The 19,057-nt window shown below is 33.2% G+C and overlaps 1 protein-coding gene across 1 annotated transcript in view; it reads right to left on the bottom strand.

Annotated features, from left to right (window-relative positions):
• Positions 1 to 9,063: 9,063 nt before the first annotated feature.
• LOC114332325 (tetratricopeptide repeat protein 12-like) overlaps positions 9,064 to 19,057 on the bottom strand; it is a 98,760-nt gene continuing 88,766 nt past the window's right edge. The window contains exon 4 of the mRNA XM_050648501.1: positions 9,064 to 10,236. Coding sequence (XP_050504458.1) covers positions 10,184 to 10,236 — 53 coding nt within the window. The 3' untranslated portion in view covers positions 9,064 to 10,183. The remainder of the gene's footprint in view (positions 10,237 to 19,057) is intronic.

Raw genomic sequence — 19,057 nt, 5'->3', positions numbered from 1 at the left:
ATTTACGAAGAAGAGCTGTTTTCAACAAGACCAAGTATGCAAAATTCTGTTTAGCAGAACCGGACTTACAGCCATTTTTTCATAAGAAGGTTCCCACTCACCCCCACCCCTTATTTGCAAAGGTAGACTTAAACTTGTGAAATCAAATATGCGCAGAATTTTATGAAGAATACGATGATTTGATTTCCAGTGCCCTTTCATTAGGTAAATTTTGTAAAATTTTGATTTTTTAATTTTTTATATTCAATTACGCCCTCTAGCGGTGGACCTAGAATTATGAAAATAATTTCCAGTCTTTTCCCGAGGCAACTTTTGTTATAAATATTTTTTTCTGAAAGCTGTACTATAAACGGTTCCTGAGATATAGCCGAGAGCCATCCTTATTGGGACACCCGGTACATATCAGTTGACATAACAGTTGGCCCTCCTCCTTCGGAGTCGGACTCTTTCGCCAAAATATGAAAATGAACGAGAGTAGTTTTTAAAAGGCAATACACTTGAAAGCTAAATTATCTGATTATTTTGATAGACGAGTGTAATTTATGGAGAAAATTACTCGAAGAAAGTGAAACTATCAAATGAAGAAATAATAATTTTCTAAACAATTTATTTAACAAATACAACAAAACCCAATCTTAAGAGCCAACAGTAGCGCGTTATCAATATTACTTCGGGAAATGTAGCACACCTTTTTTCGAAAGTTCTGCGAAGCTTTCGTTGGCAACAGTGCGTCGAGATTATTTGACATAACTAAGATGAAGGTTGAATATTATGACATTATACTCATGGGCGCGTAAGTGTAAGTAATAGAAAACAATTTGATTATAAGTAAAATTTATAAAAATAAACCAAAATAGGTAAAAATTTTATTAAAAGCACGTATTTTGGTTTTTTTAATTAAATTTGAAATTTAAATTTTAAACTATTGATGATATATCTAGACTAAAAAATCCTCCTAAAAGTTTCTATACTCGCATTAAAATTCGAAATATTTTTACGTAAAATATATTTACCTATAAGTAAAACTCACAATTAACAATAATCTATTTTTTCAAATAGTACAACAACTTAGTTCTATTACACAAAAATATAATAAATTAATTATAAATAAACACTAGGTACTTCCCTATAGATCAACAATAACGAACTCTTAAAATAATACACTACTGCACTGAACAGATATCGATACAGATATCTAACAGCACAGATAAGAGAATCGTGCTATTAAACTTAGAAATCTGACACAGGTTTGTCAAAATGACAGTGACTATCTCTCTATGTTGCCTAATCAGTTATTAGTTATAATATGTTTGATTTCTTGTTAGGGATAAAAAAGAGATAGTAGTTCCAATGTATTACAAAATCTAGGCATAGGATAGAAAAGTTTATTTGAGAGAAGTGTATTATTTTGTTCTTCTTAACGGCGGTACAGGCTCGTTTTTTTAGTATTGTATTTAATTATAGAGTAATTTCCACATACTAAAATATTTTTCAAATTGGGATATGTACCGCCATTCTTTACTATATTACGAATATGTGGCCAAATATCTCGACAAAATATTCAAAATTAAAGCCGCAATCTTGGAACGCGTTTTTCCGTTTTGATGACGCGCTACTGTAGCCTCTTAAAAAAACAAATAATTATTAAAGGAACAGTTATAATCATAGGCGTAACCAGGGGAGGGTTTGGGGGTTATAACCCCCCCCCCCATTTGGATGTTCTTTGAGCTCTATACGCTTAACACCATTACTATTCTATACCCCACAGAGACCATCAAGTAGTCGTAACCCCCCTTAGGATCATCCTAGTTACACCTCTGGTTTATTGTTTACATTATTTCCCCATTCCTTTGGATGTGGATTTAAATTTTTGGAACAACTATATAGGTTGGGGCTCCGTTGTATTGGGACTCTACAGTTTCTATGTGTTTTATTAATAGCTTCTTTAATTGACTCTAGAGATTCAGTGCCAAAACGAGACATTTTGATAGAAAAATGTTGCAAATATATGAAATGCCAAACTGACATATTAAATAAACAAATCTGTTGTTAGTATTCAGTTGTCAAATTCAAGAATTAAAAATATGTCAGTGCAATTTTCGATTTCTACTACCTATGTAATTATCAGTAGTAATTGCACAAGAGCTCTAAAATTCTATATTAATTTTAGAGATCGAGTGCAATTTGTTGCGATTATTTCATGAATAAAACTGTTCAAAACCAAAATTTTAATGTAATTTATTTATGTAAGTACAAATTAGTACAATCCAACACACAGTTGTTATAAATATTTTACAGTTGAAAGTAATCACTTTTATAATTTTTAAAACATTAATTGTCGTTAATGTCACTGAATGTATTTTTTCGAAGCAACGAAGGGTATCTGACGTAATATACTTGACGACGGGAAATTATCAAAAATTATCGATCTAATTTAGATTTATGTAGCTTTCTATTGGTCAGAATCTCCTATGAATGAAATAATCAGTAGTAATTGCACAAGAGCTCTAAAATTCTATATTAATTTTAGAGATCGAGTGCAATTTGTTGCGATTATTTCATGAATAAAACTGTTCAAAACCAAAATTTTATTGTAATTTATTTATGTAAGTACAAATTACTACAATTAAACACACAGTTATAAATATTTTACGGTTGAAAGTCATCACTTTTATAATTTTTAAAACATTAATTGTCATTAATATCACTGAATGTATTTTTTCATAGCAACGAAGGGCATCTGACGTAATATATTTGACGACGGGAAATTATCAAAAATTATCAGTCTAATTTAGATTTATGTAGCTTTCTATTGGTCAGAATCTCCTATGAATGAAATAATCGCTGTAATTAAGCGATAATTGTTAAGTAGACAAATGGGTGAATGTAATTTTCGTTATAATTTTCTTTCACTCATTTCGATATATATGTATAATTCCCTCCAGTTTCTCACTTTTATAATTTTGATATCTCTCATGACCTGGTTATCCCATCTTTCTCTGGATTTTCCCCTTGGTCTTTCAGTTTCTAGTTTCCATCTGGTGATCTTCTTAATCAGTAGGTCGTTTTTCCTTCTTTATATGTGTCCCAGCCCTGTCAGTCTCTGCGCTTTAATAAATCTAACTATATGTTCTCCCTTTATTATGTCCCTCATTTCTTCTTTCTTATTCTTCTTCTCATTTCTCCATTCTTATAGGGCCCATAATCCGTCTGAGGATTTTCCCTCTGTCCTAGCACCTCCTCAGCTGAATTCAGAATGGATTCTTTTATATTCTTCCATATTTCTTCTGTGTTATTTGATTCTGTTAGATTTTCCTTTAGGGTTGTCTTCTGTTGTACTTTTAGTTCCTGTACTAGAAACTTTTCCAGGTTTCATCTTCTTTTGTTTTGTCTTGTTCTCTCTGTTTTAATTACTTTCATTTTAATTTCTTCTACTAAATAAATACCATACTAGTTGTAATATACCAGACTTTATTAAAAACACACTCAATTATATTCTACAATTCTACATTATTATGTACTTACATAATTTTCTATAATTTTTTACTAACATTTGCTGAGCTGAAAGTATATTATAATTTATAACTATAATTATTATAGGTCTCTTCTTCTTCTTCTTCTTAACTCAGGCGAGACTCGTTAGTCTCTGGCACTTGGTCATAAGACCTTTGTACCAAACCCTGTTCTTCTCCTTAAACTTTAATAAGTCCTGTTGCCTCAACGAAGGCCAACAGTTTTCTCATTGGTAGTTTTAAGATCTCTTCTGGTTCAAACCTCATGTGACCAGTGAAGTTCTGCCTTACATCATCTAGCACACTGCAATAGCATAGTATGTGTATGGCAGTTTCTTCTTCCATTTCGCACTTTCTGCACCATGGTTCATTCACCTTACCTAGTTTGTATAGGTGATTTCTTAAACGACAATGTCCAGTCACCATTTCAGTGACCGTTTTGATCTCTCGTTTATTGAGGTTCATCAAACTGTTCGAGAGTTTTTTATCAATATTCTTGATTATTTTTTTAGTCTGGATTTGCCCTTGAGTGGTTCTCCATTTATTTTGATGATTCTTTATCAGCCATTTCTGAACCTCGTTTTTCATAGCATCTTTAGTGATGCCACAGAAAGGTTCTGGGCCTTCAAAAGTTTTTCTCGAGCCTTGTTTCGCTAACATATCTGCTCGTTCGTTCCCATGCACCCCTTCATGACCCGGCACCCATATTAAAGACACTTTGTTGTCTTTTGCCAGGTTATTGAGGAGATCTTTGCAGTTTCTCACCAGTTTTGATTTGGTGAGAGGGTTCTTTACAGCCAGAATAGCCGATTGGCTATCTGTGTAAATGTTGATTCTCTTAGCTTTAGGGTCCTCATCAATTATTTCATCAATGCAGGCCACCAAAGCAAAAACTTCAGCCTGGAACACCGTTGTATGTTGACCTAGGCTGTAAGATTTATTATAGTTACATGTTTGCCCAAAGACTCCTGATCCAGTACCATGGGCAGTTTTAGATCCATCAGTGAACCATATTAAGTCTCCATTAATGTTTGGGACTTTTTGTTCTCTAGATGGTATAATTGTGTTAATCTTCTCGGTGAAGATTAGTTCTGGTGTCATCATATCTAAGTTCATCATAAAGATGTATTCCTCAAGTATAGTCCCAGTAATGTTTGTGTGGCTATTCAATACATAATTTGGCCTCCAAGTATTGTTTGCTTTGAGCCTCAGGATGGTCATAAAGGCTATCGCCGAAATATACAATTCCAGCGGAGGGAGACCTGTGATAGCCCCTAATGAAGCCGTTCCTGTACTATTCAAGGCTCCTGTTATATTTAGAAGCGCTTGTCTTTGTAGGGTGGTGAGAGTGGTCACACAAGATTGCAAAGCCGTCTTTCTCCACCAGAGTACTGACCCATAAGTAACTGTCGGTCGTATCACTGATGTGTACAACCAACATATCACCTTTGGTTTCAATCCCCAGGTTTTACCTACAACTCGTCTGCAGTTCCAGAAGAGTCGCTTAGCCCTATTGGTTATATTGGTAATATGAGTATTCCAATTGAGTTTCGAATCCAGGGTTACCCCTAGATACTTAACCTCATTGGTTCTTTCCAGTACCTCTCCAAATAATTTCAGCTCACTCAGTCCAGTAAGCTTCCTCTTATTTGTAAAGGCTACCAATTTAGTTTTAGAAGGGTTCACGGAGAGGTTCTCTTTCAGACACCAGTTCTCTATGTAGTAAAGGGCATATCGCATCTGATACGCAACAGTGCTGGGAAATTTTCCCCTAGTTACTATCACGATATCATCTGCGAAACCCTGGACCCAGATTCCTTGGGCGCTTAGCCCATGAATCAGATCATCGACAACTATGTTCCATAATGACGGTGACAATACACCGCCTTGAGGGCATCCCTTAGTTGCCCTCAGATTTATGGTATCTTCATGCGTATCTGTGGATATTATTCTGCTCTGAAGCATCTGAATAATCCACTTGCATGTTGTGTTGTTGATTTTCTTCCTCACCAGTGCGCTTTGTATAGACTCGATTGAGGTATTATCAAATGCACCTTCTATATCTAAAAATGCAGCAAGGGCGACTTCTTTCTGATGCAGACTCCTTTCGAGTTCCGACACTAGATTGTGCAGGGCGGCTTCACCTGATTTCCCTGCCTGATACGCCCATTGCCGTTGGTGCAGTGGATTTTCATTTAAATTGTTTTTCTTGATGTGTTCGTTCAAGATTTTTTCCATGGTTTTTAACATGAATGAGGTCAGACTTATAGGCCTGTAGGATTTTGCTAAGGTGTAATCTGTTTTTCCTGGTTTGGGAATAAACGCCACCCTTGCCCTTCTCCAAGCTTTGGGAATGTATCCCAGAGCATGGCTAGCTATAAATATTGTGATCAGGGGACCCATGATTATTTCCAGACCCTCCTGGAGAAGCTTAGGAAATATACCATCCGGTCCCGCAGTTTTATAAGGTTCAAAAGTTTCAATAGCCCATCTGACCTTGTGAGAACCAAAGATCTCGTCAGAGGTCAGCCAGTCCCTTTTGGTTGGGCTATTGTTTGCTTGATGATTGTTATTAGCAGTCAATTGCGTCGACCCTGGAAAGTGAACACTTAAAAGATGCTCTACAGCCTCCTTCTCTGTGTCCGTATACTTCCCATTGGGCAATTTCATTGACTTGGGTTTGTTAATGTTATCTCTTTTGAGGATTCTGTTAACCCTGGCGCTTTCAGGGACACTTTCAATGTTTTCACAGAATTCTCTCCAGGATCTTTCCTTAGCGGATTGGATTTTCTTATTATAGGTTTTCAGTTTAGCCTTATATGCTTCCCAATCACCTGATTTCTTCGCCCTATTGAAGAGCCGTCTTGTTTCTCTTTTGAGATCATACAGCTCCTTATTCCACCAAGTTACTTGCCTGGGAGGGCGACTTTCTTTTAACGGGCAGTTTTCCTTATATGAGACGACTATTGCATGCTGCAACCAGTCTACTGCCATCTCAACCTCAGCATTGTTTTTTGGCCTTTTAGGATAATTCCGTACCCTTGTTCCAAGATCCCTCTTAAAGGATTCCCAATCGGTCACCTTAGGGTCTCTATAGAACCTTGGTTCCGGTTTGACCGAGTTTATCTCAAAGCATATGTATGCATGATCCGATAAGGATAACGCATCCGACACATGCCAGTCAGATATTATGTTCCCAATCCCCATAGAGCATAGGCTTAAGTCGATTAGTGATTCTGCTCTTGATGTCCTGAAGGTGGGCTTATTACCCCTGTTCAGAAGATCAAGTTCAGTAGTGCAAAGGTACTCAAAAAGTAACTTACCTCTATTGTTTGTATCTCTGCTTCCCCAAATGATGTGGTGGGCGTTGGAGTCGACTCCAATGAAAAGTTCTGTATGCTTATCATTGGTGTATTCTAGAAGGTTCTCTATGTTAGTCCCTGGAAGTTGTTCTTTACTGTCAATAGGAAGGTAAAGAGACGCAACAATCAACTCTGTAACCAACCCATTGCAATTCAGTTTAATTCTGGCAGCTGTTATGTCTCCCGTACAGAGCTCCATAACTGGTACCAGGTTAAGGTCAGATCTACAAAATATACAAGTTCTGATTTTATTGTCAGGTACTCCCAAAATTAGTTCCCATCCCTTAACATTTAATCCCCGTATCTTACCTTCATTTATCCACGGTTCTTGAATAAGCACCATATCAATGTTTTTCTCAGCTACTTCCTGGCACAAAAGTGCCGAAGCTGTTTTTTTGTGCTGCAAATTGATCTGTATAATCTTAATGTTGCAGTTTATTCATTTTTGGGGTCTCTAACAGGCCCTCTTGTAATTTCTTCCACCTGCATAGATTCCCCTTCGGCCTCCTGCAGTTCGGAAGTAATCGTTGCAGGTTTTGGTTCCCCAATGTTCCCAGCCTGTCTTGCTTTACCCTCTTCCAACGGTATAATACTTGCTCGCTGTAGAAGGTAATAAGGCTTCCATTGAAGCCTTTCGAGCTGTGCCTCTGACTCCTTATCAATTCGGAGACTCACATGCAGTCCTCCGTCAGTTGCTGGTTTGGAACTCAGAATTGCCCAACGACTGGTCCTTAGTTCAGGATTTTGTTTTTCAATTCGTGCCAGTGGCACTTTCAGATCCTCATTTTTAGTCTCTGGAAGGTACATCAGTACACGCTTCGATTTTGGGAGTTCCTCAGCCTTAACGACCTTCCACTCCGTATTTTCTTCCAAGAAATCCTTTGTGATCTTAAAGGACTCCTCGTCAGCACATATCAACCCATAGTATCCATCCATGAGCCGATTACCTTCGTAACGAGGTGCACAAGGAACCTCATCGATAAGTTTAATTAGGGCCTCTTTTACTGCCCCAACGTCGTTTTCCGTTACAGATATGTCTGGGTATTCTTTGGGAATTATTGCCGTCTTTATTCCCGTAAGAGCTGCTTTGTAGTTGCTGCTGAGCTTTTTGAAAGAGGCAGCAGCAGTTCTGCTCTTTTTTGTTAATTTCTCCTCAGGAGTGCTTCTATCAGACACAGTCCGCTTGACAGCTTGTGTGATTTCGGCATTTCCAGGAGTTTTATTTTGAGGTCTAGGAGGTAATTTGACCTTAGAAGTGTCAATTCCCTGTTCTCTCATTTTCCGAAGCTTTCTTCTCTGTGCCCCAGATATTTTTGGCTGAGAAACCTCATCCTCAGCATCTTTTAAAGGAGTCCGCATTGCGTCCTCAGTATTTTTATTACCCGATGTGATGGGATTATTTTCTTCCAGATTCTGCCGAACAGTCTCAGTGGAAGTTTGATTGTTTGTTGGGTTCTCCTGCGAGACCCCTAGGGTTAAATCTTTTAAATTTTTGCATGGTTCCATATTGATCCCACGAGTATGGGAGAAATAAACTGTCCATACCAGCAGCGCTCCCTGTGCCGGTACAAGGCCTTAAATGAAAGGGGGTGTGGCCTGGTTCCCCCAGTCGACCGTTTGAGACAGTTCAATTTAGACACACAACTGCCATTGCCACAAGACACAATTGCACAAGAGCTCTAAAATTCTATATTAATTTTAGAGATCGAGTGCAATTTGTTGCGATTATTTCATGAATAAAACTGTTCAAAACCAAAATTTTAATGTAATTTATTTATGTAAGTACAAATTAGTACAATCCAACACACAGTTGTTATAAATATTTTACAGTTGAAAGTAATCACTTTTATAATTTTTAAAACATTAATTGTCGTTAATGTCACTGAATGTATTTTTTCGAAGCAACGAAGGGCATCTGACGTAATATACTTGACGACGGGAAATTATCAAAAATTATCGATCTAATTTAGATTTATGTAGCTTTCTATTGGTCAGAATCTCCTATGAATGAAATAATCAGTAGTAATTGCACAAGAGCTCTAAAATTCTATATTAATTTTAGAGATCGAGTGCAATTTGTTGCGATTATTTCATGAATAAAACTGTTCAAAACCAAAATTTTATTGTAATTTATTTATGTAAGTACAAATTACTACAATTAAGCACACAGTTATAAATATTTTACGGTTGAAAGTCATCACTTTTATATTTTTAAAACATTAATTGTCATTAATATCACTGAATGTATTTTTTCATAGCAACGAAGGGCATCTGACGTAATATATTTGACGACGGGAAATTATCAAAAATTATCAGTCTAATTTAGATTTATGTAGCTTTCTATTGGTCAGAATCTCCTATGAATGAAATAATCGCTGTAATTAAGCGATAATTGTTAAGTAGACAAATGGGTGAATGTAATTTTCGTTATAATTTTCTTTCACTCATTTCGATATATATGTATAATTCCCTCCAGTTTCTCACTTTTATAATTTTGATATCTCTCATGACCTGGTTATCCCATCTTTCTCTGGATTTTCCCCTTGGTCTTTCAGTTTCTAGTTTCCATCTGGTGATCTTCTTAATCAGTAGGTCGTTTTTCCTTCTTTATATGTGTCCCAGCCCTGTCAGTCTCTGCGCTTTAATAAATCTAACTATATGTTCTCCCTTTATTATGTCCCTCATTTCTTCTTTCTTATTCTTCTTCTCATTTCTCCATTCTTATAGGGCCCATAATCCGTCTGAGGATTTTCCCTCTGTCCTAGCACCTCCTCAGCTGAATTCAGAATGGATTCTTTTATATTCTTCCATATTTCTTCTGTGTTATTTGATTCTGTTAGATTTTCCTTTAGGGTTGTCTTCTGTTGTACTTTTAGTTCCTGTACTAGAAACTTTTCCAGGTTTCATCTTCTTTTGTTTTGTCTTGTTCTCTCTGTTTTAATTACTTTCATTTTAATTTCTTCTACTAAATAAATACCATACTAGTTGTAATATACCAGACTTTATTAAAAACACACTCAATTATATTCTACAATTCTACATTATTATGTACTTACATAATTTTCTATAATTTTTTACTAACATTTGCTGAGCTGAAAGTATATTATAATTTATAACTATAATTATTATAGGTATAATTTATAATTTTAAACGCCTTTGTAATATTAAATATTAAAATGTGATCTAAAATTTATTACTTTAAAGTTAATTAAAATATAATTAAAAATTTTTTCAGTAAACTATAAAGTCGAAACAATAGTATAAATATAAATCATTTCCCACTGTTGAAGCTTTGGAAATCCTATATTATCATAATTTGTCTTCACTATGCTTGTACTCACTTTGAAGATTGTTTATATAATCTAAAAAAAACTCATTCGTAAAATTTATAATTATATGTATGTCTAATAAAATGTTTCTTATTTAACTTTATTGCTCTTTCCAATCTTAGTCCAGTTACTGAAGGTTTTCACCTCCAACTTCGTTGAACCTCCATTGATTTTCATGAAAATTGGTGACTAGGTAGAGCACACCTCAAAAAACAAAAGTAATATAGTGTCAATTTGTGCTTTTACCCTGGGGATGGATGCCACCGCTTCTCCGGGCTGAAAATTATTTTGTTAAAAATAACCCCATAAATCGATAGAGGGGTAAATTAAGAAAAATTTGTTATATCAAGTTATCAAGCTAGCCCAAAACGCGTCTTGACGTCATATGGTTGTGTGTTTACATTCTACACCAATAAAGTAAACAAAATTGTATATAATTTTAAATCAGACATTATAAACATTAGTGCGGCATATTCGTGCAAATATTGCAAGAATTGTGCATTTAATGATAGAAGCATAAAATTTGGACCACATACACTACACATATAGAGGTTCAAAATTAGATATGAGGTCATCTCAGATTTTACCTTTTACAAAAATGGCGGGCATTCAAAATGGCGACTATACATATGTGACTAATAGCACGATAACTTTTAAACAAAAATTCCGACTTCAATAAAATTTGGTATATGGGTTCTTTTTTTGATGTATAAGATCGAACTCCTGAACCGGAAGAATCGGTTTACCAGAAGTTGAGTTTTTCCTGATTTTTTATGTAAAAATATGTTGTTTTGTTTTTAATTCTTTTACCATGTACATATATATTAATTTTTTTAAAAAGGTAATACCGGCATTGAAAAGAGCGTAAAAATATTTTTTAAAAAATATTTTGAACTTTTTAGTTATGTTAATTACCATGTAATAAATGCTTAACTTATCTTCACATGTACCTATGTGCGGCAGATTCGTGCAAATATTATAAGAATTATTGTGCATTTGCTGGTAGAAGCATATAATTTGGACCACATATACTGCACATACAATGGTTCAAATTTAGATATGAGGCCATCTCAGATTTTGCCTTTTACAAAAAAGGCGGGCATTCAAAATGACCACTATATACAGGGTGAGGCAAATAACTAGCCTATTAGAAATATCTCGAGAACTAAAGGCAACAGAATCATGAAAATTGGAATACAGGGGTTTTGAAGGATGATCTATTAAATGAAAATATTTTCATCTCTTTGCAACTTCCGGTTATACCGGAAGTTGCTTATAACTTCGTTTTTTTTAATGGGACACCCTGTATATTTTTACATTTTTGGATTCTCTTCGATGTCTTCTTTCTTAAAATATGAGGATTCTTTATGTTATACAGGGTATTTTAAAAGATATTTACGTTTTTTTATTAATTTCGTAGCAATATTCACACCCTGTAGAATTGTAGTAGTTTGACAACTAAAACTCTACTTACGTTCAAATGATTTCTAATATAGTCTACTATTGTTAAGAATCATTAGTATAGCTAAATTTTTAATTTTAGTATACAGGGTTGGTCTAAACTCGGAATGAGTATTTTCTGAGTTTTCTTAAATGGAACACCATGTATTTTAGTATTGTAATGAAATGATATTTTATGGTAATTTTTTATTTCTTAAGCATTCCCTATACGTAACTGCTTTAATTTGTGCTTAATTGTTAGTCGCACCAACAATTTTAACTACGTAGGTATTTTGATAGCTAAACCATTATTGGTAATTTTAAGGATCAGTCTGGATTAATATGTATTTATTTCTGAAAAGTTATTTGTGATTGAATATTTTCACGGCCAACCTAATAAAATTTTACGTATTTTTGTTGCAATTAATGTTTAGTTTGAATCACCAATAACTCACAAATTAAAGCAGTTAGGTATAGGGAATAATTATAAAATAAAAAAGTACTATGAAATATCATTTCATTACAGTACTAAAATATAGGGTGTTCTATTTAAGAAAATTCAGAAAATATTCATTCCGAATTTCGACCAACACTGTATACTAAAATTTCAAAATTAGCTATACTAATGATTCTTAACAATAATAGACTATACTAAAAATCACTTGAACGTAAGCAGAGTTTTTAATGTCAAACTATTACAATTATACAGGGTGTGAATGTTGCTACGAAATTAATAAAAAAACGTAAATATCTTTTTGTAATATTATACAGGGTATTTTAAATCTCATATTTTAAGAAAGAAGCTATTGAGGAAAATCCAAAAATGTAAAAATATACAGGGTGTCCCATTTAAAAAACCAAGTTATAAGCAACTTCCGGTTATACTGAAGAGATGAAAATATTTTCATTTAATAGATCATCCCTCAAAACCCCTTTATTCCAATTTTCATGATTATGTTGCCTTTAGTTCTCGAGATATTTCTAATAGGCCAGTTATCTGCCTCACCCTATATATGTGGCTCATAGCAAGATAAATTTTGAACGAAAAGTCAGATTTTAACCAAATTTGGTATATAGGTTCTTTTTTTGATGTATAGGATCGAGCTTTTGAGCCGGAAGAATCGGTTTACCAGAAGTTGGGTTTTTCCTGATTTTTTTAAAATATGTCGTTTATTTTTTCAATTATTCTTTCCCCCCGCATATATTAACTTTTCAAAAAGGTAATACCGGCGTTGAAAAAAGCGTAAAAATATTTTTTTGAAAATATTTTAAACTCTTTAGTTATATTAATTACCATTTAATAAATGCATAACTTATCTTCACGTGTAGGTACCTACCTATGTGTGACAGATTCGTGCAAATAATAATATAAGAATTATTGTGCATTTAATGGTAGAAGCATATAGTTTGGACCACACAGACTACACATACAAAGATTCAAATTTAGATACGAGGCCATCTCGGACTTTTACACAAATGGCGGGCATTCAAAATGAATCTACCGCCCATAGGTACATGTGAGAATACGTTATGCATTTATTAAATGGTAATTAACATAACTAAAAATTTCAAAGTATTTCCTAAAAAATATTTTTCACTCTTTTCAATGGCGGTATTACCTTTTTAAAAAATTAATATATACAGGGTGAAAGAATTTAAAAAACAACATATTTTTACATAAAAAAATCAGGAAAAACACAACATCTGGTAAACTTTTTCTTCCTATTCAAGATCTCGATCTTACTCATCAAAAAAAGAAGCTATATACCAAATTTGGTTGAAATCTGACGTCTCTTTCAAAAGTTATCGTGCTATTAGTCACATATTTATAGTCGCCATTTTAAATGCCCGCAATTTTTGTAAAAGGAACAAGAACTGAAAGGGCCTCATATATATATTTGAACCTTTATATGTGTAGTGCATGTGATCCAAATTATATGCTTCTACCAGTAAATGCACAATAATTCTTATAATATATGCACGAATCTGCCGCACATAGGTACATGTGAAGATACGTTATGCATTTATTAAATGGTAATTAACATAAATAAAAAGTTCAAAATATTTCCTAAAAAATATTTTTACGCTCTCTTCAATAGGGGGTATTAACTTTTTGAAAAATTGATACATACAGGATGAAAGAATTGACAAAAACAACATATTTTTACATAACAACCAGGAAAAACACAACTTCTGGTAAACCGATTCTTCTGGTTCAAGACCTCGATCTTATACATCAAAAAAAGAACCTATATACCAAATTTGGTTGAAATCTGACTTCTCTTTCAAAAGTTATCGTGTTATTAGTCACATATGTATAGTCGCCATTTTGAATGCCCGCCATTTTTGTAAAAGGCAAAATCTGAGATGGCCTCATATCTAAATTTGAACCTTTATATGTATAGTACATGTGGTCCAAATTATATACTTTTATCATTAAATACACAATTGTTTCACATATCGGCTGCACTACATCAGTAGAAAATAGAGCTAATGTGCCGTCACAAGTGTTTTTGTTCGTTTGAACTACATTCATCGGCACAAAATTCCACCACCCAAAGTTTTTGATTAAGTTTGATAATCTATAACTTTATTATTTGTACTCCGATTTTCAAGATTCTTACATCAATTTGTAGGTACATGTGCTGATGTCGTTTTTTATTATTCCGGTAAGAAATTTTTTTTGGTTAGATGGCATTATACGGGGGTGCATGGAAGCGTTGTATTTTCTCCTAACTTTAAAAAATTCTGTGGAAAAATTGGAGGGCTGATATTGTTTCATCCTCCTTTTGTATTATTCTGGAGGTTTTTACAAAGGTTTTGTTTTTTGAATTATCCGAATATTTCTTTTCTTGTAAGAGCTGTAAACAAAAATACTGCTTTAAAGGTTTTTTTAATTAAAAATATCAAACGCACTAAAATTAATTAAACAAAACAAAATTAACAACAAAACAAAACAATTCAATACCTGATATGTCTACCTCTTGCAGCAACGACTGTTCGTAATCTGTTTGGCATCGAATAAAGATGTGTTATCTTTGCCCGGGGAATAGCCCGATATTTCTCTACCAGGGCCAAAACTGTACCAAATTTTCTGGATGCCTAGGATGACGGCGAATACTTTTTTTAATTCATCCCATAAATACTCAATAGGATTGAAATATGGGCTACATGCGGGCCACTATAATCTTATCAATCCAACCTCTATTTTATGAGTCAATCAGTGTTTTTATTTACAAAAAATGGTACAGCTCTTACAAGAAAAGAGATATTCGAATAACTCAAAAAACAAAATTTTACTGATGCCTCCGGGATAATATGACAGTACATACTATGAAACAAAATCAGCTCTTCCATTTTTCCACAGAATGTTTTAAAAGTAAGAGAAAATACAACGCTTCCATTCACCCTAGTATAATGCCATGCAAGCAAAAATTTTGTGTTACCAGAATAATACCAAACGATATCAATACATGTACCTACAAACTGGTGTAAAAATTTTAAAAATCGGAGTATAGATAATAAAGTTATAAATTGTCCAACTGAATAAAAAATTTTGGGTGACGGAATTTTTTCCCAGTTAGTGTATTTTAAATACATAGAAAACTTATACTTTTACAAAATAGCAGTAAACAACACTTACAGTGTTTTCTTTTATTTTTCATAGTATATCTTCTTTCCTTTCCTTCAAAAACTGTATCAAACTACAATCTCAACAAACTGGTATATATTATTACAATCACATACTATAAACGTCATTAGAATATAGATATTTTTCCCTTATTCCGCGACGATGAGCTGGCCAAATACCCAAGTAGGTGGAGGCCAATAAACTAAAGAAGAAGAAGAAGATTTGTCGCATGGTGTGAGTTCTGTCATTTCGACGTTCCCACAATGTTAAATATTACAAATTTTATTTATCGTTCCGTTCTTTGAAATGTGACGTAGTTGTTTTTGAGTGTCCAAGTAATGCTTGCCTGGGAATTCACCGCCCAAGAAGCTAAAGCTATAAATCTCTCAGTGGAATGTTTTTATCGACGGTTTGTCCGAATTTTGTTTATAAGTCTATATACCTAAATATAACCATAAATATAAACATAAATAAAGTTCAACTATGTGACGTCACGGGTCGTTTGAACTATTTTAAATCACAGAAGATTTTAAATTTGTACTTATAAGTTATTATGAGTTTTTGAAGCGTGAAATTTTGGAAATCTCATTTTTAAACAAAACTGAACATTATTATTTAATAAAAATGTGCAAGTTCCCTATTGAATGTATAGATATTTTTCTCGGCGAGTAGGTACTCAAACCTAAGTATTCAAGATTAAAATAACGGGAAAACGATGCATTTTATCAAATATACCTACTTATTAAACACTTGTCAAAGTACTCAGAAATACTTATCGAATAAGCTCCAGAAAAAAATTGCGTGTTTTTTTAACCAATATCTTTCTTTTCTTTTGTAGGATAAAAAAATAACCGCGATGGAAACGTTTAAAGTCAAAATTTTACTGCGAGAACCATATATTCGAGGCCCTTTAACCCTTGTTTTTTTTAAGTAACGGATTTAAAAGATTAAGTTTAATACAATTTTATAGACCTTTCAACTGGTTTTTGGATGAACCTGATATCGTAAAAACTAATGAAGTTAATCTGATAAAACAAATTTTTTTGGAAAAATTTTTGAAACGTAAATTTTGAAAAAAGTTTGGAGCATAAATTTTGATGCTATCATCTTCTTCTGGAACTTATTTGAAAGGTATTTCTGAGTACTTTGACAAGTTTTTAGTAAGTATATGTAATAAATTGAATCGTTTTCCCGTTATTTAAGCTTCAATACTTAAATTTGTGTAGGTACTCGCCGAAAAAAAAATATAGGTACATTCAATTATTGTAGGGGAGCCCAAGAGGGGATTTTTGCAGTAACTTGAGCGCGTCAGATTATGATATTGGGAGAAACCTGATACCCTGTAGATGCACCTTTACCATATATTGGCTCTAAACACAGGGGAGTTCGTTAAGGGGGCGCCGAAAAGAAAATATATCCTTAGAAAAACTCTAATTCGCCAGATTAAGATAAGGTAAGTTAAGTACATGCAAAACAGTGTATATTTCAAAAATCTGACGATTTGGGCGGGGCGTAAGGAAATGGGCGAGTCACAAAATTTCACAAGAAAAAAGCGAATATTTCGCGAAATGAACGATAGATCTAAAAACTAAGAAATATGTGCTCAATATTTTTCAAAAATCTATCGAATGATACTAAACACGACTCCCCACGGTGAGGGGTGGGGGGTAAATTTAAAATTTTAAATACGAATCTCGCGATATTTCGCGAAATGAACATCAGATCGAAAAACTGAAAAATACACGTATTCAAAATGTTTGAAAAACCTATCGAATAGCACCAAACACGACCCCACGGAGGTGAGGTAGGGGGTTACTTTAAAATTTTAAATAGGAGCCCTCATTTTTTATTGCAGATTCTGATTCCTTACGTAAAAATAAATAACTTTTATTTGAAATATTTTTTCGAAATGTGGATAAATGGCGCTATAATCGGAAAAAACGATTGTTGGAAATGGAAAATCCAATTAAAAATGGAAAGTCCCCACTAAAATGGAAAACTTTACTTAATTTTTGTTTGGTTTTAGAACCTACTCTTCACAACCCAATAGGTCCCCAAAGCGCTCGAGTGACTGCACATTTAGCATACTTTTCTCCCCTACTATTACTTGTAACTCACTTTGAATAATTAATACTGAAAGGTTTTTAACTACGGAATTTATTCAATTTTTTATTGGCTTGAATTTTGGTAATCACCAGAAACCTTAGATCCATAATTGACTATATGATCATTAAACAAAAAATACAGCTCAAAGTGAATGACATAAGAGTATACAGAGGAGCCGAATGTGGTAGCGACCATCACCTACTTAAAGCAAAAATATACATACCTACGTTTAGAAATGATAACCATCAACAAAATGGGGCAACAAATGACGAAGAACTAACAAATATTGATAAACCACACTACAATATTAATAGCTTGGAAAATCAAAGCACACAATATTTGTACAAAAGAAGATTGTATCAAGCTCTTCCTGCAGAATACGAACAAGAAACAACGGAATATCTTTACAGAAAAATAGTAGATGGAATACACAAAGCGGCACAAGAATCTTTAGGTATCACAAGGAAAAAGCCAGAAGTTAGAAATTACTGGTGGAATGATCAGCTAGAAGAAATGAAAAAACATAAACAGGAAGTATACCATAAATGGCTAAATGACAGAGAAAACGAGAATAAAAAAACTGAATATCGGCAAGCACGTGACAAATTCAAAACCGAAGTCATAAACGCCAAAAATCAAAAATGGGAAGACAAATGTCAGGAGTTGGACACATACATCTGAGGGAGAAAATTTAGAGAAGCCTGGAAATTTATAAAGAAAGTAAGAACCAACAAAATAGAAGAAACTGTGATAAACCCTATAACAACAACGAAATGGGAAGAACATTACAAATCACTATTGGTAGAAAACAGACCAGAATACAGGACCACATCACACAATGTAGTCGAGGTCACAGGACAGCCAATTCATATAAACGAAGAACAGACCAAAAAAGCAATATCCTTATTAAAAAATGGCCGAGCCCCTGGGCCGGAAGGAATACCTGCAGAGCTACTTAAAAATGATACTGACAAATTAGCTAAAATAATAACAACATTAATTGTTGTTTGTTTGGGTTTATATGACTGCGGACACTAAATCCATTCGCCAATTTTACTATTTTTTATTTTATTAGTCATTTTTTCGTATCTTATCCTAAAACTAATACTAATATAATAAACAATTCTACTAATAAATAATTATTTTTGTATTTTTTTTAATAATTTTTTATATATATATATATATATATATATATATATATATATATATATATATATATATATATATATTTATTAATTTTTTTCCAAATGATGTTCTCAGAGTTCCACAGCAAAAACTGCAACATTCTTCTTTAGCCCTCTACTTCATTCGAAAGCTATTTTACTATGGACTGTCCAAGTTCGTCATTCATTTTTATCTACATATTTTTTTTATATTTTTTAATTATTATATTTTTTTTTCTATTTTTTTTATATATCTTTTTTATATTTTTTCTTTCTTTTTTTTTATTATTTTATTTTTTTATTTTTTTTTTTTATTTTTATTTTATTATTTTTTTTATGTTTCTTTTCTTTTTTTTTTTTCTTTTCTTTTCTTTTCTTTTTCTTTTAACATATAACAATTTACAAGAAATACTTACTCCATATTTTACAATTACAATTTAAGCTTAATATCTAAAATATGTTTATACAATAGTCGGTATACCAACTCATTATTTTCTAATGTTAATAAATAATT

This window comes from Diabrotica virgifera, chromosome 4 (genome assembly GCF_917563875.1).
Source record: "Diabrotica virgifera virgifera chromosome 4, PGI_DIABVI_V3a".
NCBI classification, from domain to species: Eukaryota; Metazoa; Arthropoda; class Insecta; order Coleoptera; family Chrysomelidae; genus Diabrotica; species Diabrotica virgifera.
The sequence above is the reverse complement of the archived record's forward strand: the minus strand, read 5'-3'. Positions and strand labels throughout refer to the sequence as shown.